This window comes from Myotis daubentonii, chromosome 2 (assembly GCF_963259705.1).
Source record: "Myotis daubentonii chromosome 2, mMyoDau2.1, whole genome shotgun sequence".
NCBI classification, from domain to species: domain Eukaryota; kingdom Metazoa; phylum Chordata; class Mammalia; order Chiroptera; family Vespertilionidae; genus Myotis; species Myotis daubentonii.
Window position 1 is genome coordinate 114,699,859 of NC_081841.1, and position 23,926 is coordinate 114,723,784.

General features: G+C 36.6%; 1 protein-coding gene across 4 annotated transcripts; it reads right to left on the reverse strand.

Moving 5' to 3' along the window:
- Positions 1-296: 296 nt before the first annotated feature.
- On the reverse strand, positions 297-18,133 carry UFM1 (ubiquitin fold modifier 1). 4 transcript variants are annotated; one of them, XM_059684340.1, is made up of 6 exons: positions 18,021-18,131; positions 17,891-17,947; positions 10,604-10,661; positions 7,033-7,072; positions 5,539-5,571; positions 297-3,103 (listed from the first exon to the last, which is right to left on the reverse strand). In XM_059684340.1, coding segments are annotated over exons 1-6 (339 nt in total). In that variant the 5' UTR covers positions 18,023-18,131; the 3' UTR covers positions 297-2,954. The 4 variants fall into 4 exon arrangements, with proteins under 4 accessions (XP_059540323.1, XP_059540324.1, XP_059540322.1 ...); XM_059684341.1 differs by lacking the exon at positions 297-3,103 and adding an exon at positions 3,120-3,957 and having other exon boundaries at positions 18,021-18,130; XM_059684339.1 differs by lacking the exon at positions 297-3,103 and adding an exon at positions 3,964-4,951 and having other exon boundaries at positions 18,021-18,133.
- Positions 18,134-23,926: the final 5,793 nt, after the last annotated feature.

Genomic DNA, 23,926 nt, shown 5'->3' on the forward strand with positions numbered 1-23,926 from the left:
TCATATTTACACCTTGTATTAAGTAATACTATTCATGATCATTGCACATATATTCAGTACCCTGAAATGTGAATTTAAGCCTTATACATTTCTTTTATATTTTTAAATGTATTATTCAATACAGATCTAGTATGTTGTAAAAAATGATACTGAAAATGTCTCCCAGTATGAAGACTTCAAAGGATCAGATTTCAAATCTCAATCTCTTAAAGCCTTTTTTTCCTTCTGTAAAATAGGGATAAAAATGTGGAATTACTGTGAAGAAGAAGTGAAAGTATCAAAATACTGGACACATAGATGTTCAATACATTTATTTTAAATGAATTAACGTATACAATTCATATCTAAACAAAACTTCATACATATATGAATTATATACATAAATTATATACATACATAAACTACGTATACATGCTCAAATACATCCTATATAATAAAAGGGTAATATGCAAATCGACCGAATAGTGGAACGACCCATTGCTATGACATGCACTGACCACCGGGGGGCAGATACTCAATGCAGGATCTGCTCCCTGGTGGTCAGTGTGCTCCCACGGGGGGGTGGGGGGGAACCACCCAGCCACAAGCTGGGCTGACGACTGGCAAGCGCAGCAGCGGTGGTGGGAGCCACTACTGCCTTTGTGGCAGAGCTAAGGATGTCCGACTGACGGCTTAGGCCCACTCAAACCATTAGTTGGACATCCCCTGAGGGCTCCCGGACTGCTAAAGGGTGCAAGCCAGGCTGAGGAAATGCCCCCCCCCCCCCCCCAGTGCATGAATGTCATGCACTGGGCCTCTAGTACATATATAATTTATGTATATAATTTTCAAAAATGTTTTATAGATTTGGGAACATTAAATTATTTAACTTAGAATTTCTCCATTAAAGTATATTAATGCTGCCAAGTCACAAATATTTCCAGGTTCTTAGGTAAAAGACATATTTTCAATCTTAATTTGGGGAGAGGGAGGCTTAAATAGGAATGTTTCTTCCATTGACTTTTCTTTCAAAAAACAAATTTTTAGAAACAAAATATCCAATAAGTATTAGCCTTGAAGCACTTTAAAAGGAGGCTTAACTATCAGTTAGTGAAACAGACTGTTAAGTGGCATCTTCGCACTTACCTACTAGACAACCAAAAATTGGAATGTATACTTTCCAAGATTCTACAACATATTCTAGTTATTTTGACTCCTTAGACTTCATTTTGTTCACCTATAAAGTAAAAAAGTTTACCCAGCTACACAGAAGAACTCACCAGGATGTTTTTTTGTAAACAGAAAAGTATATTATTTCAGATTTAATGAATCAGAACTTTAGGGGTGGTTTCCATAAATCTGTATTTTTAATTCCCTAAGTGCCTCTCATAATCACCCAGGCTTGGGACCAACTAGCCTAAACAATCACTATAACCTCTCCCCTTGCCCCTCCCAAACATAGGACTGGTATTTGGAAATATATGCTCATTCTATGACCTATGGTCATTAATCACTTTTGTCTATTGTTTTTCTTCATTTCTTATGTACTGGCTTAATAAGTGTGCTAATTAAAAGCTTTATCCTGGCCAGTGTGGCTTAGTGGTTGAGCGTCAACCTATGAACCAGGCGGTCCATGCTTCCATTTCTGGATTGTGGCCTTGATGCCTAGTAGGAGGTGTACAGGATGCAGCCAATAGATGATTCTCTTTCATCATTGATGTTTCGCTCTCTCTCTCTCTCTCTCTCCCTTTTCCTTCCTCTCAGAAATCAATAAAAATACATTAAAAAATTTGTGCTAATAAAATAAAAAAATAAAATATGCCTTATGGTATAACAAATTGTGTTTTCATGAAATATTATGTGCCAATAATGCATTTTAACAAAATACTTCAAAACATGCTGCACAAAGAACTTACTGATTATATTTATTTAATAACAAAATGACTAAGTAAATGTTTTTAAGAACTTACAATAAAATTTTCAAAACTCAAAAACAAAAATATTAAACAAATTACTTTATAGAGGATATTATAAACTTATTTATGTAATACAGCAGGCAGACTTTGTGCTAGAAACAAAAGATGGGATCTAAATTAAACAAGAAATTCAGGGAATGGATACTCAAATTTCTGGTTAATTGATGCTTAATATTAAGGAGCAGGGGATATTTAAGCATTGAATTTTATTTATGAAAATAAATACTTTCTCAAACATCAGAAGTATACTTCTCTGCTTCAGAAAATATTTTTTCCCTTTTATAAGCCAGAATCCCACTGTTCATTTATCAGATATATGAACAATATCTGGTTAATTTCTTAAACTTAACTACCAATGTCACCCTTCAGATGCTGATGCTGTTACATTTCCTAATGTTTTTCTCCCAATGAAACAAGAGAACATGATAGGGAAGATGCTGAAATATGCTTACATAAAAACTGGTCTTAGAGATATTTTATTTATGAATAATTCAGCAAGTATTTATTGAAAGCCTACTACATTTCCAGGTCTAGAAAGAGCAAGACAAACACAAGGCCTGCTCCAGAGAGCTCACCATCTAAAATACAGCAAATTGAGCACTGGTTCTGAATCACTAATGAGCCTTCATTTCATGTTTAAAGATTTGGATATTGGTTTCCTCTGTAAGGGCAAATAAAAACATTCCTTATGCATATCATTCTTTAGATTCTCATAAAGGGAATTATCAAATCTGTATGTTGAAAAGGCCTATAATTTGCTTTTTCCAATTGCCTTCTGCTACTTATGACAATGTCTAGTATCCCCTCCTTCTGTTCTCTCAACACAACACAACACAGCCTCTGCACTTTTGCCTATCCAGCTGTCTTTTGTGACAGCTTTCTGTTCCCTTTCACTGTTGTCTTTTGCTACCTGGGCTTCCCCATCTTCCCTTTCTTGGCTTCTTATTCACTTGATTTATCTTAACACTTCCTTAAAAGTTGGGCCTTCAGTGAGTATAATTAATTATTATTTTCCATTAGCATTTTCTTGACCTTTGTTGTGATCTTCAGATCTTCTTTACAATAGTCTCTTCCTGAATGCGGTTTCCAAATATCCTTAGAAAGACGTTTCTTGAAAATTCCTGTTTTAAAGTCTGTATTAAAAGAGACTGATAAAAGAATGCATTACTCAGCAAAGGATGCTTCTACTTTATTTTCAATTCTTACCATTACAAGAATTGGATTCTGCAGGATCATAGTTAAAACTCTTTGGTGAGGGCTATCAATTTTACACATAGGGGCTAGGTCAAAAAATTCAAATTTTGGTTTGGTTCTCTGATATTAAATTAAAATTTATATAAACACATGAAGCTTGAAACTTAAAAAAATACCTAAATGTAAAAAGTTAAGACATTTAAGTATTCATTGATATGTCTATATCCTTTATCATAAACAGTATAATTGAGAATTAAGAATTCAACTATTTTTTCCCTCCCCCCTCTGCTTCCCTCCTCACTTCTTCTCCCCTCAACTATTTTTGAGTCTGCAAGTCAGATCCTTCAAGTAACCTGCCCTGTATAATCCATAAGCCTTTTAAAAATTTACCTGAAAGACAAATAGAAAGATTCAACAAATTTAATCTTCCAAATGTTCTCAGAATTATCCTCCAGTAATAAAACACAGTTGGGTAATCCATTTACCCCAAATGAACCAGCTGTGTGTGCTGTGAGGTAGCAATGAAAGACTAGGATCTTCTGTAAAAATGATACCCTCAATGCATAAGCATTCTCTCTTCACATGAAGAGTGAGAACAACAAGAAGGGACAGGAAGTAACCTTTCATTATTTCATCAATTATTGGTGTTTTCATAGTATTTTGAATGCCTGATTTCAGTTTTACAACAGCAATACCCAATATTTATTTTGAAAGGTAAATCTATCTTTAAGTAGAGGATATTAACAACTTCCAACACGATCTCTAGGAATAATTCGCAGTTCTGAACCATGCTTTAGGAAAACATTTCCTACACAAACAAACAAAACATAAAGTTAGGTGTTTAAAAAACAGGTTATTATAACATTCCAACAATTATTATATACAATAAACAAAGCATTGTAAAAAAACAATAAAGCACTGTAAAGTAAGTAGGTACAAAAACACAAACATCATCAGAAACTAATTCCATGCTTTTAAAGCCTAGTTGCTATTCCACTCACATCTTTACAACCTAATCATATGTCTGAAAATTTTAAATATGAACATTAGCCATAAAAATGCTAACTAATACACTCAGCAAATCATAATGTAAATCAGTTTAACCATCAATACTTGCTTTAGTACACAATAAAATACCTAAAGACAGCAAAAATAATGAATCTAAATTACCAAAAGTGAAAAAAGTTTGGAAACCCTGACCTATTTTGGTTCAATTAAATGATGAGATTTACTTTGTGTCCCATAAAGTACACCTTTCAACTTTTAAGGGAATACAACTGGTAACATATTACAATAAGTGATAATTCAAATTAATGTAAATTGAACACTTGTAGAATAAGAAAACAAAACATTTAAACCTAAATTTAAAGGCATTTATGCTATAAAATGCCTCATGATTTTCAATTAATAACCTTTTCAATTTAATGAAATTTATAATATACCTAAAACGACTGATTTAAATTTTAAAAAATTACAATTTTAAATCCCTCTTCATTTTCTATATGGCCAAATTTCAATCCCAAGATCTACGAGAACAATGTAATTTTGTTATAAGACAGAAGTACTTTAGAATATAATTTAAACATAAATACTACTCAAGATTGAGGTTCATTATATTAATGCATGCTTAACTTTAAAAAAGGTACATTTAAAAAATATATAAAACTGCCTGTTAAAAAGGTGAAGGTGACCCTGCTTGCCATAGCCAGTTTGGCTCAGAGGATAGAGCATCGACATGTGGACTGAGGGGTCCCAGGTTCGATTCCGGTTAAGGGCACATGCCTGGGTTGTGTACTCGATCCCTGGTTGGGGTCGTGCAGGAGGCAGCTGATCAATGATTCTCTCATCATTGATGTTTCTCTCTCCCTCTCCCTTCATCTCTGAAATCAATTAAAAAAAAAAGAAAAGAAAAAGATGACCCTGCTTTCTTGTTAGGACACCAATATATAGCACTGTATAATGTTATATTTGAACCTCTGAGTGTGGACTAAGCCCTCTGAAATTTAAATGACTGTACCTCTTTGAAATAATAGCACTTATGGAATGCTCACTATGGGTAAGGCAATCTTTTAAGCAGTTTACAAATATTACCTCACAACTACCTTATGAGGTAGGTCAAAACCATTATTCCAGTAAGAGTACAATCTTATCTTTAGAATTTTTGTTATGAGTGTTAATATCTTTAACGCTTATTAGTCAGGGTTTCCCTTAGTCAAAAGCATAATAACTAATACACATAATGAAACAAATTATTATTCAGACCCATAGGTGAAGACTGGCATATAATCCCTAAAAGAACATCTATAATCCAGGTAAAATCCTATCCAGTCCAATCAACTGACATATATAGCTCCACCCACATCTCCATGAATTTCAGATAGATACTTACCAGCAGTCTGTGCAGGATTTATTCCTATTCCATCTAGAAAATAAATTATAAAATCATCTAAATTATTTCTAAAGCTAAAATGGTTCAATAGTAATGAGACTGGCCAAAATACTGCTGCTGTGTATATAGGCACAAGACAAATAATTTAAAAAAATATATATATTTTTATTGATTGCAGAGAGGAAGAGAGAGAGAGAGAGAGAGAGAGAGAGAGAGAGAGAGTGAGAGAGAGAGAGAGAGAGAGAGAGAGAGAGAGAGAGAGAAACATCAATGATGAGAGAGAATCACTGATCGGCTGCCTCCTGCATGCCCCGTACTAGGGATCAGCCTGCAACCCGGGCATGTGCCCTGACCAGGGAATCAAACCGTGACCTCCTGGTTCATAGGTCGAAGCTCAACCACTGAGCCATGCCTGCTGGGCAAGCCAAACAATTTAAATCCAAAAACATGAATGACAATCTTTTGGATAAATTATCTACTGAAATCTATTACTATTGTGCATTCACACACAGTGGTAGATTAAACAAGAGTATCTGTCAATGCAATGATCCTGATAAGGTCTACAAACATAATTTTTAAAAATTCTATTATGCTATACAAAGTGAAAAATACACCTCAGGTATGTCATTAATCACTTAGTTATTGCTCTGAGGCTTACAAATCTTAAGGCCTGAAGAGCCCATAAACTCATGTAATTCAAATTCCACTTACACTTGAAAAAAGTTTATAAAGCACCTATGAATCTAAAACTTTGTAGAAAGTAGGCTAGCTTTCTTCTAACTAGAGAAACACTTCAATGTGACAGTATACAGAATATTTTAGAATGAGAAATTGTCATATCTAAACTAAATCACACTACTGTCTATTAAACCCATTTTCATAGCCTATCCTAATGGCACAGAAAACCACTCACTAGCACCTAGAAATATTATGATGTATTCCTGAAAAATAGTTAAGCCCTCACTGCCATCTTTACTCCTCATCTTATATCAGTATTTTCTCATAGAACTAGGTTCATCAAACTTAATTATTAGTAGTGTTTTAAGATATTCAGAATTTAAATTATATATCTAATTGGATAAAATCCTCATCATTGCAAGTATGTAAGAAATAGATTTCATTAGGAAAGCAACTACAAAGTACAGCAAAGGTACATTCCTACTTAACTACCTAAATTCTATAAGCATTTATCAAAAAGCTTATTTTGAAAAAGAAACACCTGGTAAATAAAGGTTATTTCAGTAATAATCTGGTAAGAAGTGATCAGGATATAATAAGATATTATAAAATGCTATCCTATACCAAAAAGCATAAAGAATCTGAAAAGAGCTAGCTATGGACAATAACCTTGACTTAGTATTTACAATTATGTATTTCATTCTTGTTGATATAAAGTTTGGGTTTTTTGCATTCAAGTTAAATTAATTAATTTGACTTATTTTAAATAATTTCTATAGTTCTAAGGTAATAAATAATTTTTAAATGAATTCTTACCATTGGTAATAATTGCACTTGTGGCTGCAGAAACTTTAAACTAAAGGGGAGAAAAAGAAAAAAATTTCTATACACACACATACTCTATAAAAGATGGTTAGTTTAACAAGAATGGTGTACAGATCATTCTAAAATGTGACTTTTCTTTCAGGAAAGTCACATCATAAAACAAAGGGCTAATGTAATTTGCTGTATTTTTTTAAAACATTATTTCCCTCTAAATACTACATTTCATTCTAAAGAATACCATGCACCTTATTTTACTCACTGCAAAAACAAAACAAAACAAAAATTCACTATCAATGAATCTATGACTCAATCAATGTTTACTCTTTTGGACTTAGAATTGTTGCTTTCTTTCATAAGCAAAAATAAAAACAAAACAATTGCTTAGAACCGTGGTCGGCAAACTGCAGCTCGCGAGCCACATGCGGTTCTTTGGCCCCTTGAGTGTGGCTCTTCCTAAGCCTAGGAGTACCCTAATTAAGTTAATAACAATATACCTACCTATATAGTTTAAGTTTAAAAAATTTGGCTCTCAAAAGAAATTTCAATCATTGTACTGTTGATATTTGGCTCTGTTGACTAATGAGTTTGCTGACCACTGGCTTAGAATACTCCTAAAATTTCTTTGTAGAAATAGTAAGTTCAAATAAATGCTCTATTGTGTTTAATGGGAGGCCAACCAAGGCTTATAGTCCTTCCTCAAATTCTCCTTTCATGTATTGCTGACTTAAATCTCACACAATGGCAATACTCTAATTATACCACCAGAAAATAATAACTAAGTTCAAGTATTGCAGGTGATATCAAGATAATTATGTGATTGCCACATGGCTAACAGTGATAGTAAGACTCCAGATCTATTTTTAGAGATGTTGTAAAAGATGTGTTTTCTAAATCAATGAAATGTGGTAAGAAACTTGTTGTAGTTAAAGTCAGAATTCTTCTCAATGCTCTAAAGACCAGCAGTTATCCAAGTATATTCATGTCTTCATAATTCATTAATTTTTCCAGCAAGTATGCCCTTCTATGCTATGGACAAGTTTTGTAGATATTATAGTTGAGTTTGTTGTAACCAAATAAGTTTGAAAACATGACGTTATATTGATATTCTTTTCAAAATTTTCAAGTATGCTGCTAATACTTTAACTCCAAGAAGAAAATAGTGAATGAAGTATTTCCCATACTTTTTGACCAATGATCCCAGTTTTTCATGGAATTGTTTTCTTTTTCTTATTGGTGGTTCTAGTTCTCTAGGAAAAATAATCTGGGAAACACTGTTCTAGGTATTTATAATGGTCACATATGCATAATTGAGGAAAACAACTGAAAGCTTATTTTAACTTATAAATGGAAGAATCCCATGTTAAGAATGGAATTATGCATAAAACAATTGTTATAAGATTATGTACCTAACAACAAATTTTACTGTCTATATGGCACATTCTTAGTTGTAAATGTCCTTTTACAGATTTAAGAATTTTAAATAAATGTAATTTAAAATAACTTAAAAATTACTAATAGGTTGTACTACTTAATAAAACTTTGATCAAATACCCAAATTAATTATAGGATATGTCAGATTTCCAAAACTTGAATATTACAAAGTTTCTCGTTCCCTACTGAGTGTGTCTTATTCTTAGATTATGTCCATTTAAAGATAAAACAGGTTTCTTAGTCACATCCATATAGTGGCAACATATTTTATGAACATTAAAAATCAAAAGCAAACAGCTGATACCACTTTTCCCTTTTCCAGAATGTAGAAGCAACAGGAAAGCTAAAATTTGGGGAAGCATCACTAGTAAAGTCAATTATATTAACTACTAGTTTCGTCCCAAATTACTGACAAGTTTCCTCTTGGGTGCAAAGTGTATTTTATGTTTCTCAGTTTTCATTTATTTTCTTCCTGATTTCATAAGTCTTAAAATTTACAATGTGAAGCAGCTCTTCCAATGCTTTGACAACTCACTACTTAAATTAACCCAGTCATGTAGTGGGAAATTTTATTATATTTTTATTAAAAGAACTTTACTAGGGATTTAAATCCACATTCTCTGGTTTGTCAAGTCAAGTCTTGTTCCTACTGAAACATTCTACAATGTCATCTTGCGAAAGGCCTTCTCACTGTTAACTGAAAGTCAGTACTTTTCTAAATGTATAACACCCGTGATTCACAATAATTATAAGCTATATTAAAACTTTAACCAATACATGTGATTGGGTGAAGTTATTAATTTTTCATTGCATGTTTGTTAAGATGTTCTTATCCTCACACTAAACGACCAGGATGACATCAATGTCTTTGCCTTATAAAAAACACATTATAAAACAACTATAAAATAGAAAAATAAATGTCATTTTTATAAATAATTACATTCGGTAAGTAATAATAAAATAAGTAAATATTATTGTTATAATAAATAAATATTGCAAATTTATAGTAAAATAAATTACTGGAAATTATAAATACAGATCTACTTCTTAAATTAGAATCTGTGGAATCTGCTATGTCCCAGGCCAGGTATATTTCTTACAAGTGACCTGTATAGCAAAAAATAATGAGGATGCTATATTCAGAATTATTTCCCATTTCTTTTAACTTATTCTTTCTACATGAAGAATAGATCAAATCTGGCTATAAAACATGTACTACCATTTTTCAGTTTAATTCTAAATGAGTGATAAATAATGTCAGTGGTCCCTGACAATAGTATGAGGGGCTGAGTGCTGATGAGTTGTTTATTTTCCATTAATCACTTTAATAAAGGATTATAGGTTAAGCTGGTTTCTTATTTAACTAAAATTATTTTCCATAATTATAAATTTTTTCTGAAGATTCTGAACCAAAATTTAGAGTTCCTCTGTACCAGTATAGCACTTTTAACTTCACATACTTCCTTTTACAAAAAAATAAATTTGAGGAAGAGAAACTGAGAAGCTTGCCTATGTCATACAGATAGTGAATGACACATTTACAATAGAAATCTTAAGTCTCCAAGTTACATTTGGGTGCCATTTCTACCCAAGCTACTCTTCCCCATAGCATGTCCAAAGAGTTGCTTTATAGATTTCTCTAATGATAATTTTGAATGGAAATTTTTCTCAAAAGAGAAAACCAAAGTATTTTTTAAAAAGCTAGACACTTTTAAAAATAACTTTACTGACAGTCCACATACACAAAAATTTTGAAAAATATGAGATATTTTAAAAATTATAATTCTAGAATAAAAGGTAGCAAAAATGAATATACACACTAGAATGATATGTTGGTGCTTAAAAAATTTTTACATATAATTGAATATTTTCAATTTCAATAAAAATTCCTTATATTTCTCAATGGCTGCATTGGATATGTCAATTTAAACTCATTCTTCTTATATCTGTCAGTAAGTCTTAACTTTCATTCTACTTATATCTGTTAGTAAAGCTTACCTTTTTGATAGCATTAACCTAGTAATAAACCCACAGAGAAGTGGTATATTCAAATTGCATGCAAAATTTAAAGGTTTTTGAGATACACTGTCAATCTGTATTCTATACAGGTTGTTCCAATTTCTATACTTACTTCTTCTGCTGCAAACTTTAAGACTGCTGTAAAAGGTGTACTTTCAGGAACACTGAGTCTGAAAGAAAAATTAAAAATAAATCTTTTAAAAGCTGTTTTTTTAAAGCTCTTTGTTCCGTGATGGAGCTCGTAACTCAAATTACTCGTATGTCAAATCAATTTTCACCATTACAATGACATGTGATGCTGGGCTGATGTTGTGGCGTTCACTGTGACGTTCGCTGCGCCAACTAGCAGTGGGGTATCTGAAGCTGGCTCATAACCCGAATTTTAGCTCGCAACTCAAAGCAAAAAATCGGCCGAGAAACAGCTCGTATCTCAAAAAACTCGTTAGTCGGGACACTTGTAAGTCAAGGCCCCACTGTATAGAGCCCTAGCCAGTGTGGCTCAGTGGATAAAGTGTCAGCCTGAGACTGAAGGGTCCCAGGTTTGATTCCGGTCAAGGACACATGCCTAGGCAGGCTCGATCCCCAGTAGGGGGCATGCAGAGGTAGCCGATCAAATATTCTCTCTCATCATTGATGTTTCTATCCCTCTCTCCCTCTCACTTCCTCTCTGAAATCAGTAAAAATATATTTAAAAAATAAAATAACCTATATAGGAGCAGATTTATATATTTTTAATACTTTGATACAAATAGGTCTAGGATATGGGATGCTGCTTGTTTCCAGAGATGGATTTCAAAAAGTTGAATCTCTCCTTAGTATTCAGTCCATACAACTTTTTACTCAATGCAGGAAGGTCATTTTCATTGCAAGAAAAGGCTACCTGTGGAAGTATCACCAGAACATAAATGTTTTCATAATCCTTTCTGTGCACTTTTAATAATCAAGTCTAAAAGAGTAGACCAAGTTGATGAAAATGAGTATGTTTACTATGGCAAAATGTAAAGTCATTTCCCACAAAACTCATATACCTCCTCAGATCAAGGGCTTAATAAAATCTGAAATAACATTTGGAGAGTGATGTATGATTTTGTTACTGACTTATACAATGTCAAGTGTATTACAGATTGCTGATAAATGGTCAATCTATGAATTTTCCAATTTAAATACTTAAAAAAACCCCTGACATTATATTCTTAAGAAACACTTAAAGGCAGAGAAGGTAACAAAAAAATATAACAAATATAATATTCTTAAGGTAAAGTGAGTTACAATCATTAAAGACAGAAAAACAGATTCTTTTTCACAGCAGGAAAAGGAGACTTACAAGCTAACATTTGGCTTTGAAACTTCTTTATTTGTAACCACTGTGTTATTCTTTAATGTTTTAATACCAACTTCCATTATTTAACATTTTCACATATAAATCCCATTTCTTAGTGTACAAATTGAATAGAAAAATTATTATATCTGACACAGTGCATTATGACTTTAGTATGTGTGAATAGAGTTTGGCTGCCCCAACTCCTCTAAAATCCAACTCAAACAACGGTTCTCAACCTGTGGGTCGAGACCCCTTTGGTGGTTGAAAGATACTTTCACAGGGGTCGCCTTAGACCATCCTGCATATCAGATATTTACATTACAATTCATAACAGTAGCAACATTACAATTATGAAGTAGCAACGAAAAAAATTTTATGGTTGGGTCACAACATGAGGAACTGTATTTAAAGGGCCAGAAGGTTGAGAACCATTGAACTAAAAAGTGAAAATAGTTATCATTGTTTTTACCTTTCTTTACTTTTCTGGGGTAGGGGGTGGGGGGAAGAAGGAAAGAAAAAAAAAATTCTGAAGTGCTGAAATCCAAGATCAACAGTAATTAATACAAATGCAAGAAGTCAGGTCAGAAGGCTGAATATGTGCATTGTTATTACCTGCTATTGATTCAATGACTGAAGGCAACCCCCCCTAACCTGATAATCTTTCACTGTTTACTAAACATTACCTTTGATATGTCTGTTTGCATTCCTAAAAGGCAATTTTTTATTCTAGTAAATAAAAAGAAGATGAATGTGGAGATTCAGTGGAGCTTAGTCACTTGAACTAAGTTCATATCTGGCTTCCCCCATAATTTCCAAATTTATATCTCTTGTCTGTGTGGATGAAAGGGGCCACATGCTGACCTGACAAGCTCAGGGGAGGCCTGCATGGCAGTTTTGCAGACCTAAAGTAACCACAAAGGATGGTCTAAAATTAAACCTTAACTAAAAGCAGTTATGGTGGGCAGTTACATCCTAAGCCGATATCTTCACTGATAAGGTCAACCTTTACCATAACTGAGCCTATCTGTCTTTTTGCATCTAAGATTACATGTCCTTGGGATGTCTGGGTAACTTGTGACTTCCCTTTTTATGATGCACTACCCCCCTAAGTACATGTCCATCATTTTACTTTTTATCCTATCACAGAGGCTCCCCCCTCCACCCCCCGCTTCGCTTAATGCTTAATCCCACCTCCTTAAATCTGTCACCAATGAATTTCATGTATAAATACGGATGTAACCCTGCCATTCTCTGGAGCATTATCTCAATTCGTTGAGGTTCTGCTTCCCGGCATATGTCGACAGTTTGGCTCAAATAAACTCACAAAAATTCTTTACAGGTATCAATGGTGTTTTCCGTTAACATCTTGTATGTTAATTTGCACATCAGCTCTTTCTCCAGGCCTTTGAACCCAGGTCACGTAGGCCGTGGCCTCACACTAAACGGTAGGCATTGTTTAAAAATTATCTAGTAAGTTGGCAATATGATAGTTTACAAAGTAAGGAACAGAACTGCAAGTATTTTTGCATTACATTCATAGTTTAGGTCCTGAGATTCATCCTCAAAACGACAAGCTCTAAATCTTAGGGTTTCGATTCCCTTTTTCAATGGAGACTGGCAACATCTTTGTAACTAGATTTCATATTGATATTCATTAAAATAAACTTCCACTTGTACAGTTGGGATTATGCAAAGACAATGCAATAAAACAGAAAAAGAAAACTTTTTAATGTATGTTCAATGTGGCAGAAAATTACAGAGGAACTCAGAGTTACTGTGATGCCATAGACTTTATCTAGATTTGAATTTGTGTTTGCCAGTAGCATCATTTTGTAAAATGGCAGTTACACATTATACTGGTGTTTTGAAAAAAGGGGGAGAGCAGGCGCACTGTTGTGTATATTAAAGTGAATTTTAAAAATAAGTCAATGGCAAATCTGTTTTTAAAAAATGTATATTTCATATAAAGAGAACTATGACAAAACAAGTGCTGGTATAAAGAATAAGAATAACGTTTCTATAGAAAATGAAAGAAGGACAAGATGAATCCCCTAGACAATTATAGAAACCTGCAGAGGTAAATTTTATTTTTATTTTTAAAGAGTATTGTTTGTCAGGAAGTGGACTGCATTCCCGTCAAAGAAAAAAACATGTGTAAAAAGCAGGGAGAGTTAAAAAGACTTGCTTTTCAATTTAGGAATAGGATGGCTGATGCTTTGTTAAATGATGGTGGTAGTAAGAGGGGAGAAGAGGTGGGAAGTCTGGAAAGACTGGAATCAGACTAAAAGAGGCAAATGTTGTTTTTAATTCATCCTTTATATAAAGGAGAATGTTTGATCTCAACATTTCCATAACCTAGTAATGACACCAACAGTGACTGCATCAACAAACAAAAACACAGAAAACTCTGATATCGCCCAGAATAAATTTAGAACTGAAACATCCTTCATAGAATTCAACTATTAGTAATGTTAGAAACTCAAAAGGAAGTTTCTCTATCAAAGTATGTTTATAAGTTAAAGAATGTTTTCACACGAATCTTAAAAAGTTGCTTTTACTAATACTAGTTACTATTTACTTTGAATAGAAAACAGGGTAACTACCTTTACATACACAGGTACATATATTATGTATACTTTATATGCACAAACACAAGTATACACACTAAACAATAGGTATGCCTATTAAATTCATCCAGTAACCCATATTAATTGAACTGGTACAATGTTCCAGCCACTGATGCTGTCCTGCCCTGTCCTCTTTCTCTCTCCATCCTTCTCAGAATTTCTTTTTTAAAGCCTATTTATATATTTATGAGAATAATCCAGTATAAAAGGAGAAATCAAAGATGAAGAGAGGGTGATTTTTAGACTCTCTGCTTTAATCTTGAGAAGACTGAATCAGGTAAGATGCAGAGCCCAAGTGGTGCAACTGGCTTTTCATAAGTCATGCTGATGGTTTCTACTCCAGCAGAATTGTAGACAGAAATTATAGGTATATACATATAGTGATAGCTTTATAGATGTGATGGAAAAATGAGAGAATTTTCCTCTGATGGCTTGAAGGAAACGAGGAAAGGAATTGTAGGGAGTGTGAAAATACATTTTTTTAAAAAAATCCTTTCAGAGAATAAAGAGGAAAACATACAAACTTGGAGAATGTAGCAGTGTTGGCTACTATTGAGCATAGTTATTAATTTTATGTCAAACTCATCAGTCTAACTGTGTAATTTTTTCCAGGAACATTCAGGTCTATACAGAAAAGTTCAGACTTGGTGTTTCACCAAGTGTTTGGAGTTTGGGGGGTGGGGGGGGAGTATCAGAGTTGAGGGTGTTTGCAAGACAGTGACTTTAAGATGGATAAGAAGTTGGGTAAGGAAGAGGGAAAATTTAAAAAGAAGTCTCATCAATGAATGAAAAGAAACATTTTAAATTAGAAATATTAAAGTAAATCAGAAGTAAGAAGACAATGTGGTTAACCATAGGAGTATTTAAAAATGACATTTTATAGGTAGAGCAATTACTTGAGATTAGGGAAAGAGATTAATTTGGAGATAAAGCAATTGAGAAAGAGAAAGGCTAGGAGGTTACATGGGTCCCAGAGAGCTAAATGAGACTGATAACAGCTGTAATAGTTCAATTAGGTAGGCCCCGATAATAATTAACTAATAAACATTTACCTATATATATAAAAGCCTAAGCCAGCGGTTCTCAACCTGTGGGTCGCGAACAATGAAAATACATCCTGCATATCAGATATTTACATTACGATTCATAACAGTAGCAAATTTACAGTTATGAAGTAGCAACAAAAATAATTTTATGGTTGGGGGTCACCACAATAAGAGGAACTGTATTAAAGGGTCGCGGCATTAGGAAGGTTGAGAACCACTGGCCTAAGCTACTGTTAGGACAGGACGACCTGCAGTAGCTATGATGTGCACTGACCACCAGGGGGCAGATGCTTAATGCAGGAGCTTCCCCCTGGTGGTCAGTGTGCTCCAACAGCCAACCTCCTACAGTCTCTCCCCTGGCCAGCCAGATTGCCCACCAGGCTGAGGGACCCCACCCATGCATGAATTCATGCACTGGACCTCTAGTCCTATCTAATAATAGACAAACATAGTAATTAACCGTACCTCCGACACGCTTCCCATTGGCTAATCAGGGTGATATGCAAATTAACTGCCAACCAAGATGGCGGCCGGCAGCCAGGCAGCTGAAGCAAACAGGAGGCTTGCTTGCTCCAGTGATGGAGGAAGCCAAGGTTCCCTGCCTGCCGCTGCTGGGCTTGCACTCTAAGAAACAATGTTGCAAGTATAGCAGCTAAACAAAACCCATGCTTTCAGCCAGCCGGCCGAGCTGGAGTTGCAACAGAGTTTCAACTATAGAAGCCAAACAAACCAGATACCTGCTTTCAGCAGCCGAGGTCTCAGAGCTGCAGCTGGCTCTCAGTTCCAGTGACAGCCATAGAAGGTAAATAAATCCCAGAATAAAAAAAGAAAAAGAAAAAAAGGAGAGGTTGGGAGCTTCAGTCACCCGCCAGCCTGAAAACGGCCCTCAGCCTCTCACCCAGACTGCCCAGGCACCCCAGTGGGGACCCCCCCCCCCGAAGAGGGTGTGACCAGCTGCAAACAGCCATCATCCCCTCATCCAGGCTGGCCAGGCACCCAAGAGGGACCCCCACCCTGATCCGGGACACCCTTCAGGGCAAACCAGCTGGCACCAACCTGTGCACCAGGCCTCTATCCTATATAGTAAAAGGGTAATATGCCTCCCAGCACCAGGATCAGTGGAGCCGTGAGGCCTCCCAAACCCGGGATCAGTGGAGCCACGAGGCCTCCCGGCACTGGGATCAGCGGAGCAGCGAGGCCTCCTGGCCCCTGGAGCAGCATGACAGGGGCAGCGCCCAAAACCCCTGATCGCCCTGCGGCTCTGTGTGTGACAGGGGGTGGGGCCACAACCTCCCTATCCGCCCTGCTCTGTTCGTGAAAGGGGAAGGCGCCCAACCCCCTGAATGGCCCTGTTCTGTGCCTGATAGGGGGGAGCTCCTCACCCCCCTGATCCGCCCTGCTCTGTGTGTGAAGGGGCAGTGCTCCAACCCTCTGATTGGCCCTGCTCTGTGCGTGACTGGGGGTGGCGCCCCAACTCCCCAATCAGCCCTGCTCTGAGCCGACCAGGGGCTGCACCTAGGGATTGGGCCTGCCCTCTGCCACCCGGGAGCGGGCCTAAGCCAGCAGGTCGTTATCTCCCGAGGGGTCCCAGACTGTGAGAGGGCACAAGTGGGGCTGAGGGACACCCCTCCCCTCCCCCCCACCAGTGCACAAGTTTTTGTGTACCGGGCCTCTAGTATATATAAAATCCCATTGAAGACCTGTTCTTTGCTATATTTTATACAGCTTCCAACTGCAATGACCGCAATAATTCTTACCTGCAATCATATAAAGATCTGAAGTATCAGGTTAGAAGGTCCATATTAGACCCATGCTAACTGCTAAAGGATAAGCAAAGGCCCTGCATGAATAAATTGCCCTATTTCTGCATGTCCCACTTCTACTAATCACTCTTTTTTAAACCTAGACATCATTAGGATATGATTTAAGGGTCAGTACTTTGTGGTGCCCAAGTCGTGTGTCCCTTATACACAAAAAGAATCAGAAGCCTGAAAGGAGTAAACATTCAAGTAATTTTGAAATCTGGATTGAGATGTCTTCTCTTACTTCCTCTAAGCTGGTCAAAACCGTGAAAGGCCTTTCTAATCACGAGCAGACAGGGGCTGTTTAAGGATTCCAGTAATCACCAGAGCCCTGTCCACAAAGTCCTTCCCAGCCACCACCACCAAATGAGTCCCGAGCAGCAAGTTGCCCCTCTCCTGGAGCTAGGGCAGGTTGACACTTAAGAGGAGCAGTCCGGGATGCCAAGTCTCAGTTACAGGTGGGAAGGGGAGGCTCCCGGAAGGGCGCGAGTAGGGGCGCAGGGAGGGAAAGGAACGGATGTGGGCTGCTGGGGTGGGAGTTGCGTGGGATGCTAGGCTCCATCCAGCCCGGATCTACTCAGCCACCGCAGGGGAGCTACTCACACTTTGTATGGCAGCCGCGGGTCCGACGTCAGCGTGATCTTAAAGGAAACCTTGGACCTGAGAAAGAGCGGAAGAGAGTTAAGGTCGGGCAGTGGCATCAGGATTGGGGAGGTTGCGGGTAAACACTTACATGGTGAAGCGGGCATGGACTAAGACGCCAACTTCCTTTAGCAGTCCCACTTCCGCCCCGGTCCCGAAGGGCTCCTCCACACTTAGGTCCCTGGCACGCTGGGGACCTCCAAAGTTGCTGTTGTCCAAAGGACTGCCTGAAAAATCGGCATCGGATGATCATCTAGGCGGAGACTCCTAATTACAAATACCTACTGATTTGGCATTTACATATTTTAAAAGAACGTGTAGATTGTATGAAATTAATATTTTTACAAATGCTTTTATTTGCTGCCATATTTCTGTCAGGCATCACCAAGGTGAGTAGGACTTTTGGTCCCAACAGGCCTTTCGGGGGAAGTCTGTGTACGCTCTGGGCGGTGAGCTGGCCGGCAGGGGGCGGGGCTCTCCGAAGTAGCGCAGGTGCCCTGGGGGCTGAAAAGTACAAGTAGATTCTCACCGGACTGTAGTATTAGCAGTGATACCCGTGATGGTGTACGGTAAGAAGTTTACACCATGTAATAAATACCTGGCTACTTAGGGGCACTGACCTCTTTTCCCTTAGGTTGTCAAGGCCAACACAACAGTAGCCTTTTGATGTAAATGAGTCAAAAGTATACTTTTAAAAAAATCCAATTGGCAAAAAATATATATTTTTTGGTGTGCCACAGAACTTTAGTAGTTTATGTGGGCAATGAGATGAAAACAGTTGAAAATCACTGGTATTGGTGTCCTTTTGCCTTTCCAGCAACCTGATCCTGTTATATCATTTAAATTTTTCATATTGTTTTCCTTCACACTTTGTAATACTGATGTCAAGTTAATTTGCACAGGTAAGTGAGTAAGTAGGTGAGAAAGACAAGATTCTGCGCTCAGCAACTTGAAGTCTAGCTGGGAAGATTTAAACCAGGGCACTGGTTGCAGATCATTAGCCACATTTATTCAGTTTAACAACACATTTTTAATTCTTTCCATGTTCCAAGCACTGAGGCTAAAAGCAAGAGATGTTGGGATTAATAGGAAAGGTACCTGCCAACCCTCTAGGATCTGTCAGAAGTTCTTGTATTGTGAGGGAAGAAGATGTGTTTCCTCTAAATATTATTACAAATCTCAGCATCTGTGCTTAAAAAATAAGCATCCCTATCACAATGTCTGCAATGCTCTTTTTAAGAAATATTGGATACAGATAGGCATTAAAATAATGAGGTGATCTAGTTAATCTTTAGAATATTATGTGAGATTATTTTCTTTACATTACATTCATCCCAATGACTTATTTATTTTATAACTGAAAGTTTGTACCCTTTGAACTTCTTCACCCATTCCCCCAAATACTAATCTGTTCATAATATCTACAACCTTGTTTATTTTTTTAGATTCCACATGTAAACGAATCATACACTATTTGTCTTTCTTGCTGACTTATTTCACCAAGTATAAATCCCTCAAGAAGGTTCCTCCATGTTGTTGCAAATAGATCATTTTTTTATGACTGAATAATATTACATTGTGTGTGTGTGTGTGTGTGTGTGTGTGTGTGTGTGTGTGTGTGTAGATCAAATTTTCTGCTGGGGCTGACTGGCAGACCCTGAGCATGGATGAATGATTACTCTGACACATGAGAGGGCTAAGGGACTGCTTAGCTTGAAAAACCCAACAGCCTCATTCACCTGCCTCCTTAGGCTTTTATTGTAGCAACAGCTTGAACTAAAATTAACTTCTAGACACTATCAGCAAGGTAAGTATTCTTGAGAAGACACATGCATCTGCAGTGTCCTTTAAGCAAGGACGTCTAAAGACTAAGCATAAAGATTCCAGTAAAACACCTGGGGGCTCAGACTTGTTTGGAAAAGTCAAGGCAGGGTCTGTCACCTTCAGCAAGGTCCTCCAGTATCCCTTGACCTTTCAGAGATTTCCAAGCAAGTCCCGTGCTTCCCCGCAATTTTCTTTAATGGATATAATGTTATGCATATTTAAGAGTTATGGGAATTTCATCTTTGCCATAATTTTGCAGCAAACTGCTCTTGTACTGTCACATCTCCCCATGAAAAGAAAGAAGATTCTGAGTAGGAAAGTAAGACTCCAACATTCTCATGACAGTCTTTGTCATAGCTTTAAAAGACATAAATCTTGCCATATTCTAGAAAGAGATGTTGATTGATAGATTTGGGGATCAGCAGTTATAATGTTAATAGCTGAAACAATGGGATTGGTTGGTGTGACTAAAGTATTTTAAAATAGCAATAAGGAGAAAACTGATTGTGTTTACCTGGTGTCAAATAACAATGAAGAGATTAGAGTACATACTTATAGTTTCTATTTCTAAGAATACATATCATCTCACTCCACCACTCACCAAATGAGTTTTGAGGGCATAGAATAGCGGCAATGTTCAGGTCACACATCCCTGCACCCAGCAGCCGGGCCCGGCAAGCTGACACTTGTTTATATTTTTAAACAACATTTGCATTTTACTTTTATAGTTTTGTGATTCCATTTATACTAAATGCTTAACATAATACTTAGCATTAGCACAAGATAAATTTTGATCCATTATTATTCTCATTGCCCAATGATATCAACACCCTTCACAGGATTATAGGGTGATAAAGGTAATAGAAGGGAAAAATTACTAAATTCAACACAATAAAAATATTCCCTTATTATTAATTGTTCAGGCTAAAATTTGTTTCCAATATGAAGTCTTTGGGGTTTAAGATCCTAAGATTTATATCCCAGTGTAAACCTTCCAGGATTACATAATTGAACTATCTGGTGATTTTAGTCAGACATAAATACAATAAACTTAAGGTGAAGAGGTTTGGAAGAAAATTCATTTTTGCACCCAAATCTGACATGTTTTTTACTTTATTTAAAACTGTTTTACAGAAGACATATGATTTTACTTACATGTAGAATCTACAAAATGAAATAAACACATAAAATAGAAACAGACTCAGAAACAAATAACAGACAGACAGTTATCAGAGGGGAAAAGGTTAGGGGACTGATTTTAAAAAGGTAAAAGGATTAAGCACTACAAATTGGTAGATGCAGAATGGTCATAGAGATGTAGATTATTTTACACATGGTGAATATAGTCAATATTGTGAGAACCATGTAAGGACCAAATGGGTGCTTTAAGATTAGTGGGGGGACCACTCTGTAAGTACATGATTTTCTAACCATTTTGCTGAACATCTGAAACTAATGTAGAATAATATTGAATGTAAACTGTACTTGAAAAATAAAGGAAATAACTGGTAAGATTTTTATTTTAATCCGTCATATGTGTGTCTTTTTTATTTAATTTTTTATTGATTAAGATATTACATATGAGTCCTTATCCCCACATTACCCCTTTACCCCCCATTCATGCCCTCACTCCCCTTGTGTCTGTGTCCATTGGTTAGGCCTATATGCTTGCATATAAGTCCTTTGGTTGATCTCTCCCCCTTACCCCCACCCTCACCTACCTTCCCTCTGAGGTTTGACAGTCAGATCGATGCTTCTCTGTCTCTGGATCTGTTATTGTTCATCAGTTTATCTTGTTCATTATATTCCACAAATGAGTGAAATCATGTGGTATTTATCTTTCTCTGACTGGCTTATTTCACTTAGCATAATGCTCTCCAGCTCCATCTATGCTGTTGCAAATGGTAGGAGTGCCTTCATTTTTACTGCAGCATAGTATTCCATTGCATTGATGTGCCAAAGTTTTTTAATCCACTCATCTTCTGATGGGCACTTAGGCTGATTCCAAATCTTAGCTATTGTAAATTGTGCTGCTATGAACATAGGGGGGCATATGTCATTTCGAATTGGTGTTTCTAGTTTCTTGGGATATATTCCTAGAAGTGGAATCACTGGGTCAGATGGGAGTTCCATTTTTAGTTTTTTGAGGAAACTCCATACTGTTCTCCACAGTGGCTGCACCAGTCTGCATTCCCACCAGCAGTGCACAAGGGTTACTTTGTCTTCACATCCGCACCAACATTTGTCCTTTGTTGATTTGTTGATGATAGCCATTCTGACAGGTATAAGACGGTATCTCATTGTCGTTTTGATCTGCATCTCTCAGAAGATTAGTGACTTTGAGCATGTTTTCATATGTCTTTTGGCCTTTCTTCTGTCTTCTTTCAGTAAGTATCTATTTAGGTCCATTGCCCATTTTTTTTGATTGGGTTGTTTATCTTCATTTTGTTAAGTTGTATGAGTTCCCTGTAAATGTTGGAGAATTAACCCTCATCAGTGATAACATTTGCAAATATGTTCTCCCATGCAGTGGGCTTTCTTGTCGTTTTGTTGATGGTTTCCTTTGCTGTGCAAAAGATTTTATTTTGATGTAGTCCCATTTCTTTATTTTCTCTTTAGTGTCCATTGCCTTAGGAGCAGTATCAGTGAAGAAAATGCTTTGGCATATGTCTGCGATTTCGCTGCCTGTGGATTCCTCTAGTATTTTTATGGTTTCCCGTCTTATGTTTAAGTCCTTATCCATTTTGAGTTTATTTTTGTATATGGTGTAAGTTGGTGGTCTAGTTTCATTTTTTTTTGCACGTATCTGACCAATTTCCCCAATACCATTTATTGAATAGGCTGTCTTTTTTTATTATTATTTATTGCTTAAAGTATTACAAAGGGTATTACATATGTGTCAATTTTTTCTCCCCGCCCTAGACAGTCCCCTAGCCTCCCCTATCCCCCAGTGTCTTATGTCCATTGGTTATGCTTATATGCATGCATACAAGTCCTTTAGTAGATCTCTTACCCCCCTACCTCCTGCCCCCCAATCCTCCCTGGCCTTCCCGCTGCAGTTTGACAATCTGTTTGAGGCAGCTCTGCCTCTGTATCTATTATTGTTCAAAAGTTTATTATGGTCTCTATTGTCCATGAATGAGTGAGATCATGTGGTATTTTTCCTTTATTGACTGGCTTATTTCACTTAGCATAATGCTCTCCAGTTCCATCCATGACGTTGCAAATGGTAAGAGTTCCTTCCTTTTTAGAGCAGCATAGTATTCCATCATGTAGATGTACCACAGTTTTCTAATCCATTCATCTACTGATGGGCACTTAGGCTGTTTCCAGATCTTAGCTATGGTGAATTGTGCTGTATGAACATAGGGGTGCATATATCCTTTCTGATTGGTGTTTCTGGTTTCTTGGGATATATTCCTAGAAGTGGGATCACAGGGTCAAATGGGAGTTCCATTTTCAGTTTTTTAAGGAAACTCCATACTGTCTTCCATAGTGGCTGCACCAGTCTGCATTCCCACCAGCAGTGCACAAGTGTTCCTGAAGAGGCTGTCTTGACTCCATTGTATGTTCATGCCTCCTTTGTCGAATACTAATTGAGCATTGTGTCTGAGTCGATTTCTGGGTTCTCTATTCTATTCCATTGATCTATATGTCTGTTCTTGTGCCAGTACCAGGCAGTTTTGAGAACAGTGGCTTTGTAATACAGCTTGATATCTGGTATTGAGATCCCACTAACTTTGTACTTCTTTCTCAGGATTGCTGCAGCTATTCAGGATCTTTTTGAATTCCAGATGAATCATTGGTGAGTTTTTTCTAGGTCTGTGAAATAAGCTGTTGATTATTTAAAGAAGATTGTATTAAATCTCTTGATATTCTGGGTAGTATGGACATTTTAATGATGTTGGTTCTACTAATCCATGAACATGGCAAGTTCTTCCATCTGTTTATGTCTTCCTTTATCTCTTTTTTTTTTTTCAGTGTCCTGTAGTTTTCCTAGTACAGGTCGTTTACCTCCTTAGTTAAGTTAATTTCCAGGTATATAAGCTTTATTTTGGTGCAATGGTAAGTGGGATTGCTTCTTTAATCTCTATTTGGTGTATAAAAATGACATAGACTTCTGGGCATTACTTTTGTATCCTGCTACATTGCCAAATTCATTTATTAAGTCTA

Bases quoted from the DNA above. Each gene is read 5' to 3' on its own strand.
- UFM1 (XM_059684338.1), bottom strand. The intron at 10,662-17,890 runs GTGAGTAGCTCC...TTTTTCTTTCAG, and splicing joins CCGCGGCTGCCATACAAAGT to ACTCAGTGTTCCTGAAAGTA. The intron at 5,030-5,538 runs GTAAGTATCTAT...AATTGATTTCAG, and splicing joins AAATCCTGCACAGACTGCTG to AGATGAAGGGAGAGGGAGAG.